A 25029-nucleotide genomic window follows, 5' to 3' on the forward strand; every position below is an offset into this window, starting at 1 on the left:
CTTAAAATTACTTCTTATTGCTTTATGAACTGAGATTTTTTTGCAATAAGACATAATTTTAAAAGGCCTTAAGAGGTAGAGAACACCTAGCCAAAGAATTTTTTTATCGTCCTGCTAAAATAACAGCAGATGTACCAAATAAAGTACTTTCTGAAAATTCTTGAGCAATCACAGTTCACACTTCACCAAACTGCCACACAAAGAATTTAGAACTAAAAAAACTTTCTCTTTTGTCAATGTTGTTAGTAAAATACACACTTCACCTATTTTTCCTTGGAATGTGTAAATTTTAACATACCAAAATAGAAAAGCAGAAAATCTCTTTAAAAATGGGGGGGGGGGAAACCCTATCATTTCTTAGGAACACTGAAGATGTGCATAATACCTAGGCTGCTACTTCCCATGCTCACCTTAACATCTCATTACTATCCTGTGCTCCTCCATCCTTATCTTCCCCCTTGTTCTTTCATTTCTTACCAAGTTTGTAAACACTTGAGAGCAGGTTTCCTGTTTTTATACAAAGCTTGAAACAACAGAGGGCATCTTTCCACCACAAAAGTAATATAGATCAATTGACATGGATAATATTACTCTTTTACAAAAGGAAATTGGATCTTAAATTGTCCTTTTATATTAGCTGGCTTCACTCATCACTGATTTTTCAGTACGCTTCAGATTCTGCCTCAGAGGAATCATCTGACTGACACGGAAACATCTGATGGCTGGTTGGGGACAGCTGGGATTTTGGACAGCTAGAAAAGTGTAAGAGGCTATTTAAATTATGAATTAAGCATAACAGGCCAATAATTATGTTTTAAAGATGACCCTGAAACTATCAACTGCTAATACCACCATGAGATTTCTGAGTTAGCAACAAACTGAGATACATTGAACCTCCTCCTGAGAAAACCCAATAGTTTCAGGTTGGCTGCAGATGTAGAGCACCACTTCTGTCATATTCACAAGGTTTTCGTCATGCCAGAGCTTTAGAAAGTAGCAGAGCAAACAGCTGTCTGAGGCACAATTTTGTAACTATTTATGACAGGATCAAGTATTATTTAGACTCCGATCTTCAACTTTTGATTTCCAGTCTGAGACACTTACAGCCTGTCTGCACATGCCCTCTACATGCAAACCATACTCAGGAGGCTGGGTTCCCAGCTGCTGGAATTAGCCGCTCAGCTTCTGAGCACAGCAGCTCAGAAGACACAAGAAGGGCTGGAAGACTGTGACTTGCAAAGGGACTCCACAGAAAAGAGAGATTAAATAGGTCATCAATTCTTAAACAACTTGAAGAAGGTCATTCCCTTCGAAGGGTTCTGCTGCTTAGCTCAAAGGTGGAGAAAGGTGGTTTCCTGATCTCTAAGATTGTTCATCCCTTTCCTTTATTTGCAATTAAAAGATAATCTAGAGCCATTCATAGCAGTGGATGTGGAACAGCCAATATTGTCATTTCTTGTACTGTTTTATAGACTAGAAAGGGAAAACAAGGTATGTGCAGTAGTTATGATTTATTCCATACTTGAGTCTCATACGCTCATTTAGTACTGGATGAGACCGTCGTGGGAGTGCAAGTGAATTCTGCCTGGGAACTCAGAAGCTCCAGGGAGGGAATGTCTTGTAAAACTGAAAGCAAATAAAGAACCTTCTTATCCCTTATAGTTGTAGGTAAGGTTGCTTACGTACTGACAGTTTAAAATAGAGGCTAAATAAAATCATGCAGCAAGAAGTGTTTTGCCTGCTAACTACTTTCACAGTTACAGTACTTACTGATTTTATGTTTAAAAAAGAAAAAAGAAAAAAGCATATTCCTTGTTTTGTTAACTCCACTGCTCCAATAGGCAAAACGTGAAATTGAACAGTAATATAGAAACTGGGTCTGCAAATAAGACACTGACAAGTTTTTATTTTAATTTTTATTACAAAATTATTAAAAAATAATCTGCTAACATTTAAAGTTCAAATTAAAAACCTTCACAGCTCACCAGACTACCAAAAGGGAAATGAATGTAAAGAAGGTATGCAATGCATTTTGTTCCCCATTATAAAGAGTCAGAACTCAGGAGCTTGCTATCAGGAGAATCAGCTTGTCCAGCAGCTCTGCCTCTACCGCTGCAAATGAGTAAGTGGCAGAGGCTTCATTAAGTCTTCTTTTTTTATTTTTCAAAGCAAATCTAAGGGCAGCAAAGGACACACAAAGTGTACCACTCTTAGAAAAAGAAAGATCATTTTTATGCTAGCTGAAAAATACAGCTCACTGGCATGGCTTTTTAATGTCCCAACAACATAAGGAAAGAGAATTTTTAAAATACTTACAATCTGTTAAAATTTCAGTTAAATCTCACAGCTTTATATGCAGAATTTGTAAGATGTTGAGACTGATTGTTTACAGTGTATTCAAAGAATTAACACCATATACAGGAAGATGGAATTGCTGACTGTTTTAAAGTGTAGTTTTACATAGAAAGTGGTCAGTCAACAATTCATTTGCCAGTTAACACAAGCACTGCTCCTTTTATTTCCTCTGAGGTAGACAGACAGATAACAAACATGTAGGAGGATACACTGCCTTCATAATTATTTTAGTTCAAAATCCACTGTTTTGCAAAAAACAATCTTCTTTAAGGAAACATATGTAATTCAGAACTGTTTACTTCCGTTGCCACTCTAAAAATAATACATTGTCATTCTTTAAAAATAATACATTACAAGTGCAACACGGTAGCACTTATGATGCTCAGATTTGATAGCTGCAGTGAGAATACTTTAAAAAATCTTTCTTTTCTTGAGGTTTGAAAAAAACAGGGATGGACTTACACTCTAACATCAGTATTTAAATACCTCAAGATCATCAAAATAAAGGACCAGCTTGTACAAATAGAAATACCATTAAACAGATACCCTGTCACTTCAAGAATTTTAACTGAAGTGCACTTGGTTTTATTTCTGTTACCTTCTGAGTGCACCATCAGTAATAAAGGCAAGTTCGAGACCCTGCTAGGAAGGTGTGGCATTTCAGAATTAAGCTACAAGACCCAACTCAGTTTTCATTCTGCAGAAGAGTGAAATACTCAATGTGCTGAAACTTCAAAACCTCGTTTCCCCAGCTGGTCCAGCCAGGCTGTAGGTTGCGAGCAAACAACTCCAAGCGTTCCACATCTGGCTTGATAAACTCTGCCAGAACCGCTGTGCAAGAGAAAAAAGGAAGATAAAAACAGTGACAAAGGTACAAATAACAATAGTAAACAAATAAAACCTCCCCTGTGCTGCTAGTGGATGAAAACCTGAATGTTTCATTAAAAAAGGGAGAGACAGCAAATTAATTTCAGGGGTTTCATCAAACAGCTGGACTATTTATAGTGAGAAAGTAATTTTAAATAAGTGCCCTTGAGATTCTGAACAATACTGTCAAGGCCTTCAATAATCTTGATTTATTGGTTTTCATTTAGAGAAAGGGAATGAGGATTTATTTCAGCTTCTACATAGATGAGTGCTGAATTTTTCACTAAGATCAACCAAACACCTCCTGAAGACTCACTTAGCTCCTATAACACAGGGGAAACATTTCTAAAAATAAGTAAAACCTTCCCTTAATTAAGATCACACTCTTTCCCTCCACATCTTAAAGGGGATAAAAGCATTTTTTTGATGACAACTGTTAAAAGATAAAATAAGAAACACCAGTTAAATAAGTGTAACACTAAAAGGGCTATAAAAATACAGGGACTTCTTTTTCCCCAACACCAACTTGGCAACTGAAGAAATATTTCTATAACTGTGTTCTTTCATTCAGTAACACAAATCTCAAATTTCTTCTACAATTGGGCATTTTTACTGCTTAAATCCAAATAAATAGATGCCTGTCATTAACATCAGTTGTGTCACCGATTATGACTGGTATCCTTGGAGTGACATAAAAAGATCTTGCATTTCACCTGAAAAGTATTATTGCAAACAGTTTATTGCTAAACATGTTACTTGTCATACGAAGCCATTTAGTTTGTGGCTGGGTCAAACAAATTCTTATCTAGGTTTCAGGAAATAGCTACAAAGATACTACGTATAAAAATATGCATGAGAAAAACAAAGGTTTAAGGAGTACCCAAAACAAAAGGAGGCAGAAAGACTGAAAAACATATCTACACTAAAAATTACATGTGAGTTTTAATTTTTGTTACTGAGGACAAAAGAAGAAAAACTATGAAACCATTTCCCTTTCCAAATGATCTCTTGGTCATTTTTGATCAGATCTCCCAGTGGTTTCTGAATTTCTATAGCTTAAAACTACAGCTCATAAATACAACATTATGTTGCTTGACTCAGTCTCTTCAGATACGATCACTGCAGAAAGCAAAAATACATTCAATCAGCATACATCAAAGTACGAGAGGGAATGCTTTTTTTTTTTTTGGTGCAATCCAGTTTCTAACTTTTTGCATCAAGTCTGCCAGTCACAGACTCCCTGTGTGAGACCCCAGCTGATCTTGTCATGGATTGCTCCTGTTGCAGAAAGATGAGCATCCACTTCACTTTCTAGTGAGGGTTAACCAACCCCAGATGCATTTCCTACCTCCATGATTGCCTCTTCCAAAGCTTTAATCCATTCAAAACTTTTTTGTAAATATTTTGTAATGGGTGTTACCAGACTTCCTTTTATTTTGGCATGGCATATAAATCTATTCTCCTTCCTCCAATCTTTAACAAATGTCAAATGAATGTCTCAGATGGGTTATAATCCAGGCAGCTTTTAATCTAAAAAATACTGCTACCAGAAGGAATCTTACCCTAAAAATCTGCTTCTTTTAGAGGCAAGCTAAAATGTTTAAACAAATCTAACATTTGCAGAGAAGAGTCTGGGACGTTTAGAGGAAAATGTACATTCTGACAGAAAACTTGCTGCATTGAACATTGCTGTTTGGTGTCCTGGGAGTTCATATAATTAGACACCACTTATAAGTAGCTGCTTTTATATCGTTTTGCAAATCCACCATATTAAAAAAAAATGTGGCAAAATGTATTGTTCTTTTTCCATGCCCTATTTAGTTAAGGATTTCTTGTGCACAATTTGCTGCCGACATGATCAGAGGGTTGGAACACCTCTCCTATGAGGACAGGCTGAGAGTTGGGGTTGTTCAGCCTAGAGAAGAGAAGGCTCCGGGGAGACCTTATTGCAGCCTATCAGCACTTAAAGGGGGCTTATAAGAAAGATGGGGACAGACTTTTTAGCAGGGCCTGTTGCGACAGGAGAAGGGGGAATGGCTTTAAGCTAAAGGGGGGTAGATTTAGACTAGGTATAAGGAAGAAATTTTTTACGCTGAGGGTGGTGAAGCACTGGCACAGGTTGCCCAGAGAGGTGGTGGATGCCCCATCCCTGGAAACATTCAAGGTGAGGTTGGACGGGGCTCTGAGCAACCTGATCTAGTTGAAGATGTCCCTGCTCATTGCAGGGGGGTTGGACTAGATGACCTTTAAAGGTCACTTCCAACCCAAACCATTATATGATTCTATGACTTTAACAAAGGTCTTACAAAAATCTCTTGATCATCTAAGAAAGCCCATGTTGCGGGAGGTTGCACTTTTTCCACTGAAGAGAAGGGAGAGACTGTGGAAAGCAAAGCTCCAAAGCTTTCAATAAGCTCTCTGTGAGCAGGTCCTGACATCTGTAGGATATCATTTTGACCCTAATGGGCATAAGATCATGCAGAGCTTACTGCAGAGTAAGCAGACAAAAGTCATATAAAATGAAAAAATTCCCCCCACCATATAAAAAAAAAGATTCATTTTATGCTTTATATAGGCTTCTAAATAAAGGAAGCAACTATTTAGGTGACAAAATTTCATTAAGAGCACATTAGTAATGTTGACATTTGTTCTTAAAATGTATAGATTAAAAATATCATCACAGCACTAAGTCCAGTAATCAAAAGCAGTTTTACTAAGCACCAAAAACTTCCATGCCTAAGAGAACAAATTTTAAAAGCACACTTAGGAGATTCAACCACCTCAAAGATTGGTTCGCCAGAAAGCAAAAAAGTAGCCACCAAGAAACGCGTCAGTTCAGCAGAAACAGGAAGCTTGTGCCAATCTCTTGATCAATTTGGTTATAGAGTTTAAGAAGGAAGTCCCAGGAATCTCCCCCTTTCCTGCTGCCAGAGAGAGAGTCTTTTTTTAAAGTCAGAAGTTTTTTTTAAAAACAGAGGCAGATTACATATAATTCAAGATCACATTATAGTATGATTTTTCAATGCCAGGTTGTAGGTATTTACATAATCACATCAGACAGTAACTTGCACTGCAATGGAAATTACCGTATCAAGAGGGCAATAATATGGCTGTAATTTGTTGGCATAAAATCTCATTACACTGGTTTCCTTAAATAGGAAAAGTCAGTTTTCAAGTTACAAATTATAGCTTCTTTGTTAAGCGTTTGTATCACCAGAAGGCTATCTTAACGCACATGGATCTGACTTGCAGTCTTTAAGCAAACTCTGGAGTTTTTTCCTCTGAAAACAGGTTAGAGGATCTACATCAGTAGAAAGATTAAATACTAAGTTTTTCTACCATAGGAATAGATTAAAAAAAAAAACAAAAAACAACAAAAAAAAACCCCACCAAACAAACAACCAACCAACCAAACCCCACACAATTACTTCTATCCACTTACAGATACCACTGACAATAAACAGCTTAAATAGACAATAAACAGATTATTCCTTATCACTTGCATGTGTCATAAACACTATGACAGCAACTCAGGCACTTATACTTGGGCATCTAATGCCCTAGGACACATGAAACTAGCACAAAGCCAGCTGGTAGGTACAACGCTGGTCTTCCAGAAAACCCACTTCCTTCTGAAGCGCGATCTGGCGGTCAGGCAGGATACCTGCCATATCTGCCTACTCTTAATCCCAAACACGTATTGAAGATGCATGCTGCTAAAAATGTTTAAATAAGCAAAAGGAGGAATCATTTTTGAAACCAGCAACAATCTTTTGAACTTCCATTACCTAAATAGCAAGTTCTGCATGACAAAGTGGATACATAAAGTGAAAATGACTGTTGGCTTTTCACTGTCTGATCAGTGAGCCATGCAAAGCACATGACTGAACTCATTTCATAGTAACCTTTCAAAAGAGTTTGCAATGTAGAGGCCCTTATTGCCCAGTTTGTCTAATCCCTGAACAGAGTAGGACCAGAAAAAGATCTGAAACCCAGCACAAAGATGGCTTTACATCTCTCCATCTTTCCTGAGCTTCAAGTTAAACCTAGATGTTGATGCACCTATCAATTAGTCTAACAGTAAGGGCTCACAAGGTGCATAAGGAAACAAAAGGCAGTTACTTCCTTTTACTTCCAAGAACACTTTTATAACATGGCCTAACAAGCCAGGGTTGCCACAGGAGGAGGGAGTTCCCAAGATTTCACATTGCACTCTTCTGCTGGAGATATGCAAAGCAGCTAGAACATAGCCAAAAATTAATTCCAATGTTTTTAAGCATACTCCTATATGACTGTATTATTTTCTAACAATAGACATACATACTTCAAAACTGGAGGAGAAATGGCTATAACAAGAAGAATCTATAAAACAGGAAAAGGAAAAAAGGTGTTTAAGTTCTACATTACTTCACATCATCTGTGTAACAGAATACCTTCTATGTCTTCTAAGAGCAACATTGAATTGAGTTAGGAAGAAACCCTGCTATTATTTGAATCAAAACCAGGAGTAATAAAATTTCATTTTAACGCATTTGCATAAAGAAGCTTAAGTACATTTACAATGACATATTAAAGCTCTAAGCATTGAACACAGCACATGCATCACCAAAAACCCCTACAGTCGCAATTTCATGGTTAAATGCACTGTAGGAACCCAAACATCTCTTTTTGATGGCTTACTTTAATTTACATCTTTCTCTTCCCCCAGAGAGATAAACTGTTATAATCAGTCATTAAGTGGCTACATATGTACCAACATACAGCCTTTATAGTAGTAATAAGAAATAAAGTGCCAGACAACATCAGTTAAATATTAATATTTTTGGCTTTGTTACTACTTAAACAAAGCATAAAGAATGCATGTGACTCATCAAGTGTCCTTCTCCCCCGTTGCCAGATCTCTGCTTCTGTTCAAATTTCTTCTGAACCACTCCAGGATGTAGCTCAGCTGCTCTCTATTGGCCACTTGAGAATATTGTCTGGTCATGAAAGCGATACCATTTTACAACACTGAAGTCAAAGCATCAGCAATTAGCTTTTCTCTTATGCTCTACCTTTTCATTGCATAACCATGTTCTGAATGGAGCTGCCAAAACTGTAGGATACATGTGGATTTTTATAAAAACCTTGCAAATCACTGATACTGCTCGAGAGCAAATCCATTTTTCAAATAGAAACATAAATGCTGCACAATGGTATCAAATCCCAGCATTCAAGTAAAGACTCAAGAAATACATAAGTTGCATGGACAATTTCTTTCAAAACCATTCAGGATCATCATTTATAAAGGATTCCCCAATATGGTTTTGAGATTCTGCCCTACAAAACAATTGTTCTGAGGACCATTCTGGCACTAGAATTCTCTATAATACATACAAACTGCAGTTATGCACCCTTGGATACCTCACAAGTTTCCTGTTTGTGTCTGAGTGTGCTGCTAAGTATTGGTTTTCTGAAGACGCCCTAGGTGGCTGCCTCAGAAATCACTACCCCACCATTCATTAGCTTAAATCAACACACATACTTCCTACTGTAGCCCTAATTCCTAAAGACGTGGCTTCAGAACTGCAAAAAGCTCCTTCCAGAATTGCCTATTTTTTATTATTATTTTTATAGAATCATAGAATAGTTTGGGTTGGAAGGGACCTCTAAAGGTCATCTAGTCCAACCACCCTGCAATGAGCAGGGACATCTTCAACTAGATCAGGTTGCTCAGAGCCCCGTCCAACCTCACCTTGAATGTTTCCAGGGATGGGGCATCCACCACCTCTCTGGGCAACCTGTGCCAGTGCTTCACCACCCTCAGCGTAAAAAATTTCTTCCTTATACCTAGTCTCAATCTACCCTCCTTTAGTTTAAAGCCATTCCCCCTTGACCTGTCGCAACAGGCCCTGCTAAAAAGTCTGTCCCCATCTTTCTTATAAGCCCCCTTTAAGTGCTGATAGGCTGCAATCAGGTCTCCCCGAAGCCTTCTCTTCTCGAGGCTGAACAACCCCAACTCTCTCAGCCTTTCTTCATAGCAGAGGTGTTCCATCCCCCTGGTCATTTTCGTGGCCCTCTTCTGGACCCCCTCCAACAGGTCCATGTCTTTCTTATGCTGAGGGCTCCAGAGCTGGACACAGTACTCCAGGTGGGGTCTCACCAGAGCAGAGTAGAGGGGCAGAATCACCTCCCTTGACCTGTTGGCCACGCTTCTTTGGATGCAGCCCAGGATACGGTTGGCCTTCTGGGCTGCGAGCACACACGTCCAGCTTTTCATCCACCAGTACCCCCAAGTCCTTCTTGGCAGGGCTGCTCTCAATCCCTTCATCCCCCAGCCTGTATTGATACTGGGGGTTGCCCCGACCCAGGTGCAGGACCTTGCACTTGGCCTTGTTGAACCTCATGAGGTTCACACAGGCCCACTTCTCCAGCTTGTCCAGGTCCCTCTGGATGGCATCCTGTCCCTCTGGCATGTCGACCACACCACTTAGCTTGGTGTCATCTGCAAACTTGCTGAGGGTGCACTCGATCCCACTATGTCATTGATGAAGATATTAAACAGTACCAGTCCCAGTATGGACCCCTGCGGGACACCACTCGTCACCAATCTCCATCTGGACATTGAGCCGTTGACCACTACCCTCTGGATGTGACCATCCAACCAATTCCTCACCTACCAGACAGTCCACCCATCAAATCCCTACCTCTCCAGTTTAGAGAGAAGGATGTTGTGGGGGACCATGTCAAAGGCCTTACAGAAGTCCAGATAGACGACATCTGTACCTCTTCCCATGTCCACTGATGTAGTCACCCCATCACAGAAGGCCACTAGGTTGGTCAGGCAGGACTTGCCCTTGGTGAAGCCATGCTGGCTGTCTCGAATCACCTCCCTGTCCTCCATGTGCCTTAGCAGAGCTTCCAGGAGGATCTGTTCCATCATCTTCCCAGGCACAGAGGTGAGACTGACTGGCCTGTAGTTCCCTGGGTCTTCCTTTTTTCCCTTTTTAAAAATGGGGGTTATGTTTCCCCTTTTCCAGTCAGTGGGAACTTCACCGGACTGCCACGACTTCTCAAATACAACGGATAGTGGCTTAGCAACTTCATCTGCCAGTTCCCTCAGGACCCGTGGATGGATCTCATCAGGTCCCATAGACTTGTGCACCATCAGGTGCCTTAGATGGTCTCAAACCTGATGTTCTCCCGCAGTGGGTGGCTCTTCATTCTCCCAGTCCCCTCCTTTGCCTTCTGCGGCTTGGGCGGTGAGGCTCGAGCACTTGCCGGAGAAGACCAAGGCAAAAAAGTCATTAGGTACCTCAGCCTTCTCCATATCCCGGGTAACCAGGTCTCCTGTTTCCTTCCAGAGAGGGCCCACATTTTCCCTTGTCTTCCTTTTATCCCTGACATACCTATAGAAGCTTTTCTTGTTGCCCTTGACATCCCTGGCCAGATTTAATTCTATCAGGGCTTCAAGCTTTCCTAACCTGATCCCTGGCTGCTCGGACAATTTCTCTATATTCCTCCCAGGCTACCTGTCCTTGCTTCCACCCTCTGTAGGCTTCCTTTTTGTGTTTGAGTTTGTCCAGGAGCTCCTTGTTCATCCATGCAGGCCTCCTGTGTTTTTGCCTAACTTCCTCTTTGTTGGGATGCATTGCTCCTGAGCTTGGAGGAGGTGATCCTTGAATATTACCCAGCTTTCTTGGGCCCCTCTTCCCTCCAGGGCTTTTTCCCATGGCACTCTGCCAAGCAGATCCCTGAAGAGGCCAAAGTCTGCTCTCCTGAAGTCCAGGGGAGTGAGCTTGCTGTGCGCCCTAAGGATCTTAACTCCACCATTTCATGGTCACTGCAGCCCAGGCTGCCCTTGAGCTTCACATTCCCCACCAGCCCCTCCTTGTTGGTGAGAACAAGGTCCAGCATACCACCTCTCCTCGTTGGTTCCTCTATCACTTGGAGAAGGAAGTTACCATCAACGCATTCCAGGAACCTCTCGGATTGCTTATGCCCTGCCGTGTTGTCCCTCCAACAGGTATCGGGGTGGTTGAAGTCCCCCATGAGGACCAGGGCTTGTGAACGTGAGGCTGCTCCTATCTGTCTATAGAGGACCTAATCCGCTCTGTCTTCCTGGTCTGGTGGCCTGTAGCAGACACCCACTGTAATGTCACCTGTCCCTGCCCTCCCTTTAATCCTGACCCATAAGCTCTCAGTTGGCTCCTCATCCATCCCCAGGCGGAGCTCCATGCACTCCAGCTGCTCATTGACACAGAGGGCAACACCCCCTCCTTGTCTCCCCTGCCTGTCCTTCCTAAAGAGCCTGTATCCCTCCATCCCAACACTCCAGTCATAGGAGCCATCCCACCACGTCTCAGTGATGCCAATAAGGTCATAGCCCTGCAGGTGTGTGCACGTGTCTAACTCCTCTTGTTTATTCCCCATGCTACGTGCATTTGCATAGAAGCATTTAAGTTGGGCCCCCGATGAATCATAGAATCATAGAATCATTGAGGTTGGAAAAGACCTCTAAGATCATCGAGTCCAACAGTCGACCCAACACCACCATGTCCACTAAACCATATCCCTAAGTGCCTCATCTACTCGTCTTTTGAATACCTCCAGGAATGGGGACTCCACCACTTCCCTGGGCAGCCTGGTCCAATGTTTCACCACTCTTTCAGTAAAGAAATTTTTCCTTACATCCAATCTAAACCTCCCCTGCCGCAACTTGAGGCCATTTCCTCTCGTCCTATTGCTAGTTACTTGGGAGAAGAGACCAACACCCACCTCGCTACAACCTCCTTTCAGGGAGTTGTAGAGAGCGATGAGATCTCCCTTCAGCCTCCTTTTCTCCAGGCTAAACAACCCCAGTTACCTCAGCTGCTCCTCATAAGACTTGTTCTCCAGACCCTTCACCAGCTTCGTTGCCCTTCTCTGGACACATTCCAGCACCTCGATGTCCTTCTTGTAGTGAGGGGCCCAAAACTGAACACAGTATTCAAGGTGCGGCCTCACCAGTGCCAAGTACAGGGGCACGATCACTTCCCTACTCCTGCTGGCCACACTATTTCTGATACAGGCCAGGATGCCATTGGCCTTCTTGGCCGCCTGGGCACACTGCTGGCTCATGTTCAGCCGGCTGTCAACCAGCACCCCCAGGTCCTTTTCCGACAGGCAGCTTTCCAGCCACTCTTCCCCAAGCCTGTAGCACTGCATGGGGTTGTTGTGGCTGAAGTGCAGGACCCGGCACTTAGCCTTGTTGACCCTCATACAATTGGCCTGGGCCCATCGATCCAGCCTGTCCAGGTCCCTCTGCAGAGCCTTCCTACCCTCGAGCAGATCAACACTCCCGCCCAACTTGGTGTCGTCTGCAAACTGACTGAGGGTGCACTCAATCCCCTCACCCAGATCATCGATAAAGATATTAAACAAGACCGGCCCCAGTACTGAGCCCTGGGGAACACCGCTCGTGACCGGCCGCCAACTGGATTGAACTCCATTCACCACAACTCTCTGGGCCTGGCCATCCAGCCAGTTTTTGACCCAGCACAGAGTACACCTGTCTAAGCTGTGAGCCGCCAGCTTCTCTAGGAGAATGCTGTGGGAGACGGTGTCAAAGGCCTTGCTGAAGTCCAGGTAGACCACATCCACAGCCTTTCCCTCATCCACTAGGCGGGTCACCTGTCTTACTGGCTGGAGTTCCTTTGTGCTGCTCTTCAGGCGCTCTCCTGCTGACCTGTGTTCCTTCTCCAGGCTCTGGGCAGCTATTGCTGGCCCTGGCATCAAACTGGTAGGAGTGGGATAGATTGAGGTTCCCCTCCCCCAGCAACTTTAGTCTAAAGCCCTCTTCACCAGCTTGGCAAGCTCATGACTGAAGATACTCTTCCCCTTCTCTAACAGATGGACCCTGTCAGCCCCCAGTAGACCAGGTTTCTCAAAGTGAGTCCCATGGTCTAAGCAGCCGAACCCCTGGCTGTGGCACCAGTCCTGTAACTGTTTGTTGATTCGCCAGATTCAACTGGCCCTTTCAAACCCCTTCCCTTTGACCGGGAGGATTGATGAAAAAACTACCTGCGCCCCAGAGTCCCTTACCACTGCTCCCAGGGCTCTGTAGTCCTTCCTGATAGTCCTCAGACTGCTCCTGGCTGCATCACTGGTGCCCATGTGAAACAACAGCAGCGGATAATAGTCAGTGGATTGTACGACGCTTGGTAGCCTCTCGGTGACATCCCTGATATGAGCCCCCAGTAAGCAGCACACCTCTCTAGAGAGTCCGTCAGGTCGGCAAATGGGTGCCTCCGTACCTCTCAGAAGAGAGTCACCTACTACTATCATTATTTTTAGCTAACCAAAGTATGTGTCTTCTACCAGTTTTTGCACAGGTATATATATATATATATATATGTGTTAATTTAATAAATGCAAGCCCAAAATACAAATTTTAGAGCTTCCCTGAACATATAACGACTGTCCAGATAAGCTTCCTAACTGAAATTGTTCTATTCCTTGGGAACAGAGAAAGGAAAGCATGTCAGTGAAGCAAACTGTGATGCCTCTCCTCTCCAACAGCATTATGCATTTCTTCTACCTGCCTTTTGTGATGTGATTACATAGCACCACATGCACCTGGAATATCTGCAGATTCAACATGAGTTTTTCCCTTGGGGGAGGATGAAACCATTTCTGTGAGAGGTATTAAATATGTTTCTTACCATGGCATTGTAAGGCACTCAGGTGCTATAATGATAAAAGAAGTACAACTTTCTGTTGATGAAATTAGTCAGAGTGCTCCAGAACAATGTGCAAAAGGTAACATATCACACAGAAATCTTCAAATCCTTTGGACTAAACTCTGAAAAGTTGAATTCATATCCATGCTAACTGGCTGGTTGAAGTTATTGCATCGATTTCAGTAAATTAAATACAGCTCCTCAGAAATAAGCAGGGCATGCCTTGTTTGTTGCCTATTGTTAACAGTTTTAAGATAATTAAATTTTTGGATTTAAAGGCACAACTGTACTGCAGGTGTATAAGCAACTCATGCAGAAATAAAAACATTTCTTTCAGGATGACATAATAAAGACAGACGTTTCTGCTTTTATTAACTAAGTAGAAGATATCCTATTTTATATATTCCCGAAGCCCCCCCCCCTCCCCCGGCAAGGTACTTTAGTTCATTTGGCATAACTTCATATCTACAGTATCTGTAAACTGTTCCTGCAGCATTTAAAATACAAATTTTAAAAATGCAACTTTTTTTTACATGTCTACCCAAAATATTCACACAATAATGCTTGAAGTTCTACTTTTCATATTCATTTTTAGAGACCAAGACTTAGGTGCCTGACAACATTTTTAGAAATGTTGAGGAACCACAAGTCCTGTTGAGCAAAATTGCTTGGCATACGCGAAATTAAGGCACTTCATATATAAAGGTATCTCATTCTAGGTAGATCGTTTCAGACATCCAAGTCCAATGCCCTACAGAAACTTTATGCAACTAAACAAAACGTACCAGTAAGAGGGGGTTTATGTGAATGCAGACTGCAGGGTATGCTGACAATTAATTTATGTTCTGGAATTGGAAGTACATCTTCAGATTTCCTGTCGTATAAATCAGAACAAGAAAAGAAGTATGAGAACGAATACCACCAAATGTGATGCTGCAGCTCTCACGCAGCTACTTCAGATGGGAGCTAACACACAGAATGTTCATTCACAGTCAAACTTCAGATAAGTCTAAGGGAAGTTAAATGTTGCTCAGCCATAATATATAAAAGGACAGTTTATGAAATCACTGAGGCTTTAGACAAAACGTGGTTAACAATAGCCATACAAAGCCATTGAGAACAAACAACGTAGTCCCGTATGTTTTTATGTGTAGAAGAACACCAGCATCCCCAAAATGGTGTCAGCCTGTGCCAAGGACTCATGGTCCAAGAGAATCTGTCAGCAAAGGAAGCCCTGTCCAGGAGGCTTTTATCTGAGCCAGTTCCCCAACACAGGGAGATATAAGGAACAGACAAAGGTTTCCATCCTTTAATCTCACTAAAGCACACTCTTATCCCAAAGCTAATAAGGCTATCTTTAGGTCCAGAGTCAGCCAAAAGATGATGCCAAGAGAAGATTTTGGGACATTGTATTATGAACAAGTGATATATACGAAGAGAATCCTAGCAGCCTCAAAAAAGACATTTACCACAAACATCCTGGCATACCTTAAGGCTTCCTTTATGTCTCCTTGAACTCTCCCCAATACAAGAACTTCATAGGGCTTTTTGTGTAAAGAATCCAAAGGCAATACAAATTCTCCAGCTCTAGTGATCTGACACAAAGGAGTTAAAAAATACACAGTGGAAGATTTTCATATCCAATTTTTCTGAGACATTTTCTTTGATAAAAAGGAAGATACTGATACCATACCTTTCAAATACAAAAGCACATGGTAGTAAATACAAAAGTTATAAGAATCTAAAGTGTCATAGTGCAAGCCCTCTCAGTCTCCAAGAAAGCAACAAAACAAATTGAGAACTTACTTTTACCCAGTGCCACTCAGCAAGTGTTTTCACAGACCAATGAGGATAAAGTTCATCCTTAACAAAACGTAAGTGCTTCTGTCTATTAGTCACCCACGTGACTACAAGACAATTTGGAGCAGCTAGTGCTGGTACAGGAATCTGCTTGATTTGCCATGAAGACAAGTGGCTGTATCTATAAGCCAATACAGTGAGAAAGCAAGTTAGCATATACCAAATATAAAAACTGCAAAGCAACACAAATGGATAAAGAAATTACACAGCCGAGACATTTCAAGAATTATCTCCTGATAACACAAGTCATAAAAATGGATCAAGACTGACACCCAGTGGCCAAATCTGATGGATTCTGATATAAAATCATTAGTGTATGTACTTAAGTTTTACTGAGCAGAACCTTTAACTACGTATTTCTACTATTCCCCCAAATAAAGTATTACAAGTTGTGATTCTGAAGAAGTCTAAAAGTCCACGTTTAATTTCAGAACTATCATACGTAATTCAATACTCTCATCTTTAGGCCAGAACAAAGCTATTTAGTGAAAAGTAGCTCTTTAGTCAATGTAACGTTATTCACTTTTCATAATAAGCAATCTCTCTTCTGAATGAAAATGACAAGTGAGTCATTTACAAGTGCGTCATTTACAAGTGCAGGGGCAACACTAATTTGACTGGCAAGTTAAAAGGTCAGAAAAGAGTAATTACTTCTCCAATTATTTGCAGAAGTTATTAATTATTTTTAAATTACCATTCATGGTAAAAGTTCTCTAGGTTATTCAGAACAGTTCTGCACGTTTTTGAACTAAGGGTATGCTACATCGGTGAATACAGTATGCTTTCCAGATTCTGTCCTGTTCTACCTTTTTTCTCGTGATGCTATTCTACACTATTAGTGAGTTGCAATTCGTGGAACCTACACGTTGCAGCATCAAAAACATTGGCACATTGCCTACTGGAATCGACAGCCACCGTCTGGGTACCTGGAATCCCTATACAATGCAACAGTGAGAACAACAGTGAGAAACAGGAAACAAGGATAAAATCCAAAATACCTCCTGGACTAGACTGCCCAGAGAAAACAAGATTCACAACCCAGATATGAAATGGTTAACAAAGATTAATCGTCAACAAGGTAACTAACAGGACTGATGGCTCTTCCACCTTTTGCCTTTATTTTGTAAGAGAGAGAGGGTCTTGCTGGCTAATTCACACTTGTGAATAACTAGAATTTACTTTTGAGTAACTTACATAGTTAAGACACTTGAATGAGTTTAACTCTGGGTTTCTAGAGGTTTCTGTAGGGCTTTCAAAGTAAAACCTACTAATCAGTCTCTGCATCTTCAAATTATGTCTTCATAACAAGCTTCAAAAGCTACAGTAGACATTGTTCTAGAAAGTTGTAAGGCCATATTTCCTGTCTGCCCTTCTTTCACATGGATACAATTCTATGGTAATCAAGAGAGCTCCACTGGCATAAGCCTGATGTTACTCAGTAGAGAAGGAAGCCCACAAAATTTTACGTTAATGACTTCATAAACTACAGTACTCAGAAAGTTCCTATTGCACTTGAGGATTTTACTGCTGTATTATCACTTTCTCTCTTCTACCCATCAACCTGAAGCGCAAACTATAGCTCAAATTAAAAAAAAACAAAAACAAAAAACTACTTCTAAATTGGACCTCAGTCCTGGAAATACTTACACATTTATCTAGCTTTACACCCACTAAAGTAACCCTATTTCAAATGATTATCTGCATGATCTGGGCCTTACAAAACAGTTGACTCCAGGCTTTCCTTATAAGTCTCAAGGACTAACATTCTCTCACCAGTTAGGTAATTTAAGACCTACTCTTGCAAATATTTTATATGCAAACTATCCAAGCCATTTCAGTGAAACCCCTGAGACATTTCATAGACTTGAAGGTAGGCATGTGCCAAAATATTTGCTAGTTTAAGCTACAATCTCACAGTTATATTGGTCTTGGATTGCATCAGTATGTTAAAATGTTAATTACATTAATGTAAGCTAAGATGACAAAGCTTGTTTGATTTTACTATAAAATTTACCTGTTACTCCTTTTAACGGACTTGTTCTCCCATGGTGGATCAATCACAATTACATCATATTTTTTCTTGTCTGGGAAGTGAAATTACCAAAAAAAAAAAAAAGCCAGTAAATTAAGTTTTAAAATAAATCTACTAGTTGAAACTGATAAAGGCTTAGCTACTCACATACAGACAACATTTAAAGGGCCAACTATGCAGCAAAATCACAACTTTCCTCTGTTCTTTCCAAATAAGAATTTAAAAGGCTTCTAGCATGCTTGTTTTAATTCAGATAATCATATACTTCAGAGATTTTTAGGCTGATTACCTAAGGAAACGATGTTTATGCGGTCTGTGTCAGATCCCTCCAAGAAATTTTGAACATCTTGGGGACTTTCAGAAAAAAAGTGATAGCAGAGTGCAAGTCTCAAAGATGAAAATTTCTCCGAGTTTCCTAATGGAAGCTATGTAATAAGGCACCCGGCTGAGCGAAAGGCTGCAGCCCTGAATGCAAGATTCCTGTGCTGTTTGATCTTTCAGCAGGCCAACTGGGACATGCAGAGCTCCAAACGAGCCCTGGAAAACTGTGTTTTGCACTACTGGAGGTGAGACAGAGAGCTAGACCCGGTGTATGAAATGGAAATTAATGGACAAGAGGAAGACAACTGAAAGTTTTCATGGGAGAAGCTGGGTTTACTTTAGTTGGAGGATAGAAGATACAGGACACATCCATGAAAAAACAGGACTCTCCAGTTTTATTTTTTCCATGAAACATATCTGTTCCTTCATTGAGTCTGATGCTAATTATTTAAATAGCTAATAAGAACAACAACTCAATATTTAATGTCCATTAAACGTGCTTTCTACATCTTATTCCTTTATTAACATTGGAGGTGTTATCCTGACAGTGGGCTGACCAGCAAGAAATACTTCTCTTTTGGCAGGTGAAAGGGAAGAAAAATAATAATTGAAATGGACAGCAGACTTCCTCAAAAAAAAAAAAAAATCTAAAGTCATGGCATTATATTAACATTCACTGTTGGTTACTTCAAACGCATTTTCTCAAATTTCTTGGACTGCACTCTGACCTCCAGGAGAATCCAAACTTGCTAGGCACAGCTGTGTATAGTGACAGCACAGCGATAGTGATCTTTCTTCTTTCATACAGCTGAAAACAGCTAATTGGCTAAATTCTGGACTTCAAATATAAAATTATTATTTGGACAAGAAGATTCCACCTCCTGCATGTCTTCTTAAAAAAAAAAAAAAAATTATCAGTGAACATCCAAGTTGCATATTAGAAGGGAGAAAACATATATAACTAACAAATCTAAAATTACTGATTAGAGGGTACAGCAGTAATCCCCAGCTCTTGCTCACAGGCAACATCTTTCCTATAAGACTGTCTGATGAAGCTTAACTGTTAATAATAATAATAATAATGAAGGTCAAATTGAAAGCCAATGAAGTACAGCGAAGTACAGTGAAGACTGCCGCATGTCGTCAGCTTAAAGCTTTCTGCATGGCCCGTTAAGGCTGCAGATACTGGCTTGGATAGCTTTTGATCTACTTTTACAGAGGAGTTATTAATTCTAAAATCCCACCACTTCCCTGTCACTGATTTTTGCTTAAGCCAATACTCTCAGCTGTGAAATGTAGCGCTTGAGAAGTCAACTCATGTTTGCTATTCATGGTCTTGCTAAAGTGGTGTTCACCTCCAGCTGGGTGCAGCAGCCTCTCAAACTGTTATCTTCTCTAGGGTAACACTGGGGTTGGTTTCACAATCAGTTTATGCCCATCTAAATAGACCCTGCTGCTGAACAGGATGAATCTGTAAGGGAACTCTTGCTTCATAAAGTGCATAATCTCATCCCTCTCCCATGATCTAATTTAGCTAAAAACCAAGACAGCAGGAACACCACCCCAGCAGCAGCATGGACTTATCTATGTTAAAGCCTCATCCTGTGGGATAGGGACCCAGCAGCATAGCTAGTCCCAATTTAATGCATTTACATGACTTCTATACTGACAGTGGCTCAGAACATGCTCACAAACCGTCGTATTTTGGGCTTCATGTAAAATGCTGTGGCTGAGTTTTTTAAAGGAGCCTCCTGGAGACAGATAATCCCCCCACGACATGAGCTCCTAACCACTCAAGATTCCTTTGAAAACCCTCACCTATTTGCACAAAGTTAGAAATACCACTTTGAAAGCTTGCTGCTGCAGCATTTCCTATCAGTGTGATGCTGTATATTAAAATCTGTTCACTGAGACCTTAGTCATCTTGACGTTAACTGCCCTTCTCAGGCAGGAGAGAAGTGGTAAATTTTAATGCCTGAAGATACTTACAGTTCAGCAAGGGCTGTAAACATGAAATATCAGATAAAAGGAAACTGCTTTTTGGTGGCACCAAGTACTTCTGCCCCATTAACACAACTATCTTCGCACAGTTTGAGCTGTTTTCTGTAACACACGAAAGCAGGTCCTGCTCTGGAATGGAGGTTTCATCATCTAGCACATGTGCAGCTTGATGGTCACTTTCATTCACAGCTGGAAACTGCTTTGCCATTTCACATAATTCAGCCAACCCACAGCCAATGTGTCCAGGAACAACATTCTTCCTGCAACTGAGTTCTGTAGTAGTGCGGTGAAGAAAACCACTTTTGAGTCCTTCTTGGACTAAATGCAAAGTGCCTTCCCAAATGAGCTTCCTGACCTGTATGGTCATAAAGAAACAAGGGAAAAAGAAATGATGTTTCAAGTATCTACTTGATCAGGGAATGCAACAGAAATCAAAATACTTTCAATCTGCAGAGTGGGAAAAGGATCCTTGCCAAATACTGAGATCATCGACTCAAAAGCTACAAGGGCGTGATAATGAGGCCATGCTAACCTTTGTTGTTATTTTTGGTAAAGTGACAATAATCAGAAGCCTGGAGAAAGAAAGAGTGAGAGACTACTGAATAAAACATTTCACAGACAATAGAGGTGGAATAGTTTTGTTCCAAACAAACAGAAATTTCAAAGGAATAATTTCAAGGATAAGTTAGAATTCTAATCTAATTTCAAGTTACTGTGCCCATAAACGTATTTTTAATTGAGATGTATACTGGGATCTAAAAATCAGTATTTTTCCACATTTCAATTCATTTTGAAAAACAATAGTTTATGCATTTTAAAAGTAATATGGAAGTACAATAAGTAAATCAAATTAAATTATTAGTACTTGGGTTTGCATCATTTCTAAGTGAGACACCTCTCAAATAATCTTCCAGTGAATCCAGGTAGACAAGATTCTTGGATCTATATATATATTATCATTCAGTTCAGCACCCTCCCTTTGCAAAATTTTAAGGCCCAAATCATTGAGCCTTTATGAGTTTTAATTATCAATGAGGCATTTTTGTTCATTTAGAATAGCAATATTGCCAGTTACAGCGGCTTTATCAAAGGTTTCAAATACTTATGGTTTCTAAAGCTCCCGATTATGGAATCCTCAACTTTACAAGATGTTTTTACAAAATACTCTTTATTACAATTTCCAAATTAATGGAGGGGAAGGAATTTTTTTTTAATAATTTCTTTAATAGCACCACCATCTAGATATCTGAGGGGACAGAGTCATAATTTTTTAGTACCTAGGTTTGTGATAGTAAAGGTTCATATCGCTGTAACAGAATTAATAAATATTATCTTTAGAAATGCTACAAGTTGTACAGCTGAATTAATGCAGATGGATTTTCTTCTTACATCTATGTATTAATTCGCAGGTGGACAAAGCCTCTTGACTATCAAGCAATTTAAACAGTAGTTTTAACAAATGGCTGCTGAACCAATTTAGCATATTGTGTACTGTTCCCTATGTTGACTCTGACTGAAATTCATAAATGGATTCAATGCCTACTTTCACCGGCAGACACGAATTTGGGGTTTTTTTTAGAAAACGATTCTAAAGATATGAATAAGTGCCAAAATAATCTGAATTGACTTGCAGAGCTACAACCTTTAACACTACAAATACAGTAAAAAACAATACGTTCTAATCTGTGAATGGTATCAGAGGCTAACTGGGATCACAGATTTTTTAAAAATCTGCGTCTTTTTTGCATATTCACCAAAAATCATTTGAAGTTACACAGGCCTCCAAGACATCAAACTTCTCTTCATTTCTTCCCTTATTCCTATTGTTGAATGACTTTATTTTAGCTGAAAGGTTTTCATACTCACAAACCTCTGTTTGATGTCGAACTTCAAAGTTCTCTCCTTTAAGGCGATTCTGCACATGTATAGCTCATTCACAACAATAATTACAGGACCTCTACACTGTATCATAGCAAACTGTACACGTTTACTACAAAATTGTTGCCATGTAAAAGAAGAAAAATTTAGTCATTTAAATATAGTCCAAGAGGAACAGAATAAAACAAAAAGCCCAATATGACTAACACCTTTGTCAGAGGAAAGAAAGCAAGTGTAGGTCCTAGTTCAGGTTCACATCACTATTTAAGAAAGCAGTAAGAATACGTAGAACATTATCCACAAATTACATTTCTAGGATTTACTAACATGCGTCAGTGTAATTCAGTTGTAACTTCACCAATACATCACTGACATGAGCGTAAATAGAGACTTGAGTTCTAATTCATTCATGATGCTTTAGTAAGACAATGTAAAATGTTAGTGGGAATAATTCTTTCTCATTAGCAGAAGCAAGACATTCTGGAGCACATTTGGTCAGAGCAGCTTTGAATAACTTCAGCACAGTGTCCTAGTATACTAAAGATGAGTTGATCTTCAGAACAGGTTATGCTGATTATTTCAAATCATTCACTTCCTGTTCAACTAATATTCAACTCATCACTATATAATGCTCAATTATCCGTAACAGTAAAAGATATTTTGTGAATGCAGCTTCCAGCTCTTCAAAATGTCTCAGCTGAAGTTTCATGTCTAGTTTGTTTCACATATATCTACACAGAAAATATTCTCTCTATGCATGTATTCATTTAAGGACTGGAGAGATGACCTTCCTATTAGCGGAACAAGCTACATGAACAGAACTTGTTTGCAACCATGTCTTGCACTCCGTACATGCTCAAAGTCAGGTATCATGTACTTGCAAAATACACTTTTCTTCAGACTTACCTTTGAATGGTATTCTAAAGCATCCAGTTCACCTTGGTTGAATACACATTTCCTTTTACGTTTCTGCAGAATGAGCAAACAGTGAAAAAAACCCAAAAACATATTACTCCATGATGAAAGGAAAAAAATAAATAATCAAACATACCTGAATTACAAATTAACTCTTTTAAAAGCAGAAGAAACTTCTATCTCTTTCTATCACAAGTATAAGTCCAATAAGCAAAAGGATGATCTCAAAATACCTAGGCTGCTGTAGGCATTCTCAAGGTACATAGGCTTAAAGCTGTGTTATGTTACTCATAGCACTGGGATCTGAAGGTACCTACTGCATGCCACAGTTCATGTTCATGCCTCCTTTGGGCCCATACTAGAAAGTATTTGTTCAGCTGCCAAGTGCAGTTTACCAATAACAGGAGAAAATTAACTAGGTCTTCACAATTACATTTATTGGTTTATAACGGCGACTCTTTTTTTTTTTGGTCTGTAAGGAACAGTACTGAACAATCTACGTATTGAAAGTAAATTCATACTGTCCTTCCCTCCTTGTTAATCTGCACAATCTTGACAGCTACCAGTTTCAGCTTGAGTGCCTGACCACAACCAACGTCAGAAGATTTTGTGAGCAACCCACTGCTTTTGAGTCACAGGATGCACATTACTGACATAAGGGACACAAGAATATCCTCATGTGTGCTTATATTTTCCATGCATCTTGAAATCTATTGTGGAAAAGTTCCTGCTCCCCTACATAACCTCAGGAAACCGAAATGTGCAAGCCAATGTTAGTGGTATATTGTTTACCAGGGGATTACTGTAGTTTACTGTATTACGGAGAACATACCTTCCTAGCACTGGCAACAGAATCTCCAATGCCACTCTTGGTTCCTTCTCGGTGTTCCTCTCTGTCGCTGTTGGCCTCTACTTCGGTGAGACTCACCTCAGGGCATCCCTGCCACAGCTGCTCCTCAGGAGCTGCAGCTATATGGGGCTTAGAAACGTCAAAGAACTCCTCCCGAAACACGTATCTCGTTTTTGCTGGTTTACCTTCTGTTTCTATCGCATCTCCTGGACCAGGAATAAGACCATCTCTTGATGAGGAGGTGGCAGCAAAGGTAGAAGTAGCATGACAATCTCTAGTAGAAGTGACAGAAGTATTGAGAGTGACGCTACCAGGGTATGCAAAGGAGTCACAGATCTCATAGCCACACTGGTTGATGAAGGAGAGATGATCCACGAGCCACCCCACTGTCAGCCGATGTACCACAGACATCACAGCTCCCCTTTTCAGGGAGAAAAATCAACTCCCTGAAACTGTAGCCGGTAATCACACACACTTCCTGGAGCAAACTCCTCCTGTGGGAATATTTTTTAAGAGTTCACTTGTCAGAATTATCACTGTTTAATAAAGTAGCACCTATCTTCTGACAGTTGTTTCCATGCGCACACAGGACACACTGTAGAAACTTCTGACTTCAGCTGGTTTCCCTATCGTGACTTCTGTTTCATCCCTATTTCACTTTTTTATAGTAAGCAAGTCTTAAATAAGTTTCTGTAAGTTCATACAGTATAGATTTACTCTAAGATGACTCTTTTAACACGTTAGAAAACAGCATTACGACACAGCAATTATATAAACCAAGACGTTATGTGACAGCACTCGGGAGCAGCAACACAAGCACAGGGGCAGCCGCGGCACCAGCGCAGCAGAGGCCAGGCCCCAGGGCCCGCAGGCACACAGTGCCTGGGGTGCTCGGGTTTTCCCCCGGAACCACCCCCCTGCCATGTCCCACCGCTGCTCGGCGGGAAGAGCAGCCTGACGGCGCAGCACCCTCCTCACCGCCTCGGCGGGCACAACCCCCGCAGAGCCGGAGGGGAGGAGCCGCTGAAGCCTGTGCGCGGGGCTCGGCACGGCGGTTCCAAGCCGTTACGGGGGTGGATAGGAAGGGGGCCGCCCTCCGCCCCTCTCCCTCGCTGCGGACAGAGAAAAGCCCCGGGGCTCGCCACAGCACGGCAGCCCTGACGCACTTACCGCTGCTGCTCCGTCCCCTCCTGAGCGCCGCCATCTTGTTGTACGGCCACGACCTTTTCTCCTAAGAACTTCCAGGGGAA

General features: G+C 40.9%; 1 protein-coding gene across 2 annotated transcripts; it reads right to left on the reverse strand.

The window, feature by feature from the left end:
- Window positions 1-1910: 1910 nt before the first annotated feature.
- METTL4 (methyltransferase 4, N6-adenosine) lies at window positions 1911-24979 on the reverse strand. 2 transcript variants are annotated; one of them, XM_076329883.1, is made up of 9 exons: window positions 24950-24979; window positions 23762-24273; window positions 22921-22983; window positions 20125-20491; window positions 17797-17866; window positions 15729-15903; window positions 15411-15517; window positions 14708-14796; window positions 1911-3186 (listed from the first exon to the last, which is right to left on the reverse strand). In XM_076329883.1, the coding sequence occupies exons 2-9, from the start codon at window positions 24188-24190 to the stop codon at window positions 3041-3043; spliced, it is 1446 nt and encodes a 481-aa protein (XP_076185998.1). In that variant the 5' UTR covers window positions 24191-24273; window positions 24950-24979; the 3' UTR covers window positions 1911-3040. The 2 variants fall into 2 exon arrangements, with proteins under 2 accessions (XP_076185998.1, XP_076186000.1); XM_076329885.1 differs by lacking the exon at window positions 1911-3186 and adding an exon at window positions 7332-8201.
- Window positions 24980-25029: the final 50 nt, after the last annotated feature.

The sequence above is a fragment of the Aptenodytes patagonicus genome, chromosome 2, assembly GCF_965638725.1.
Source record: "Aptenodytes patagonicus chromosome 2, bAptPat1.pri.cur, whole genome shotgun sequence".
NCBI classification, from domain to species: Eukaryota; Metazoa; Chordata; class Aves; order Sphenisciformes; family Spheniscidae; genus Aptenodytes; species Aptenodytes patagonicus.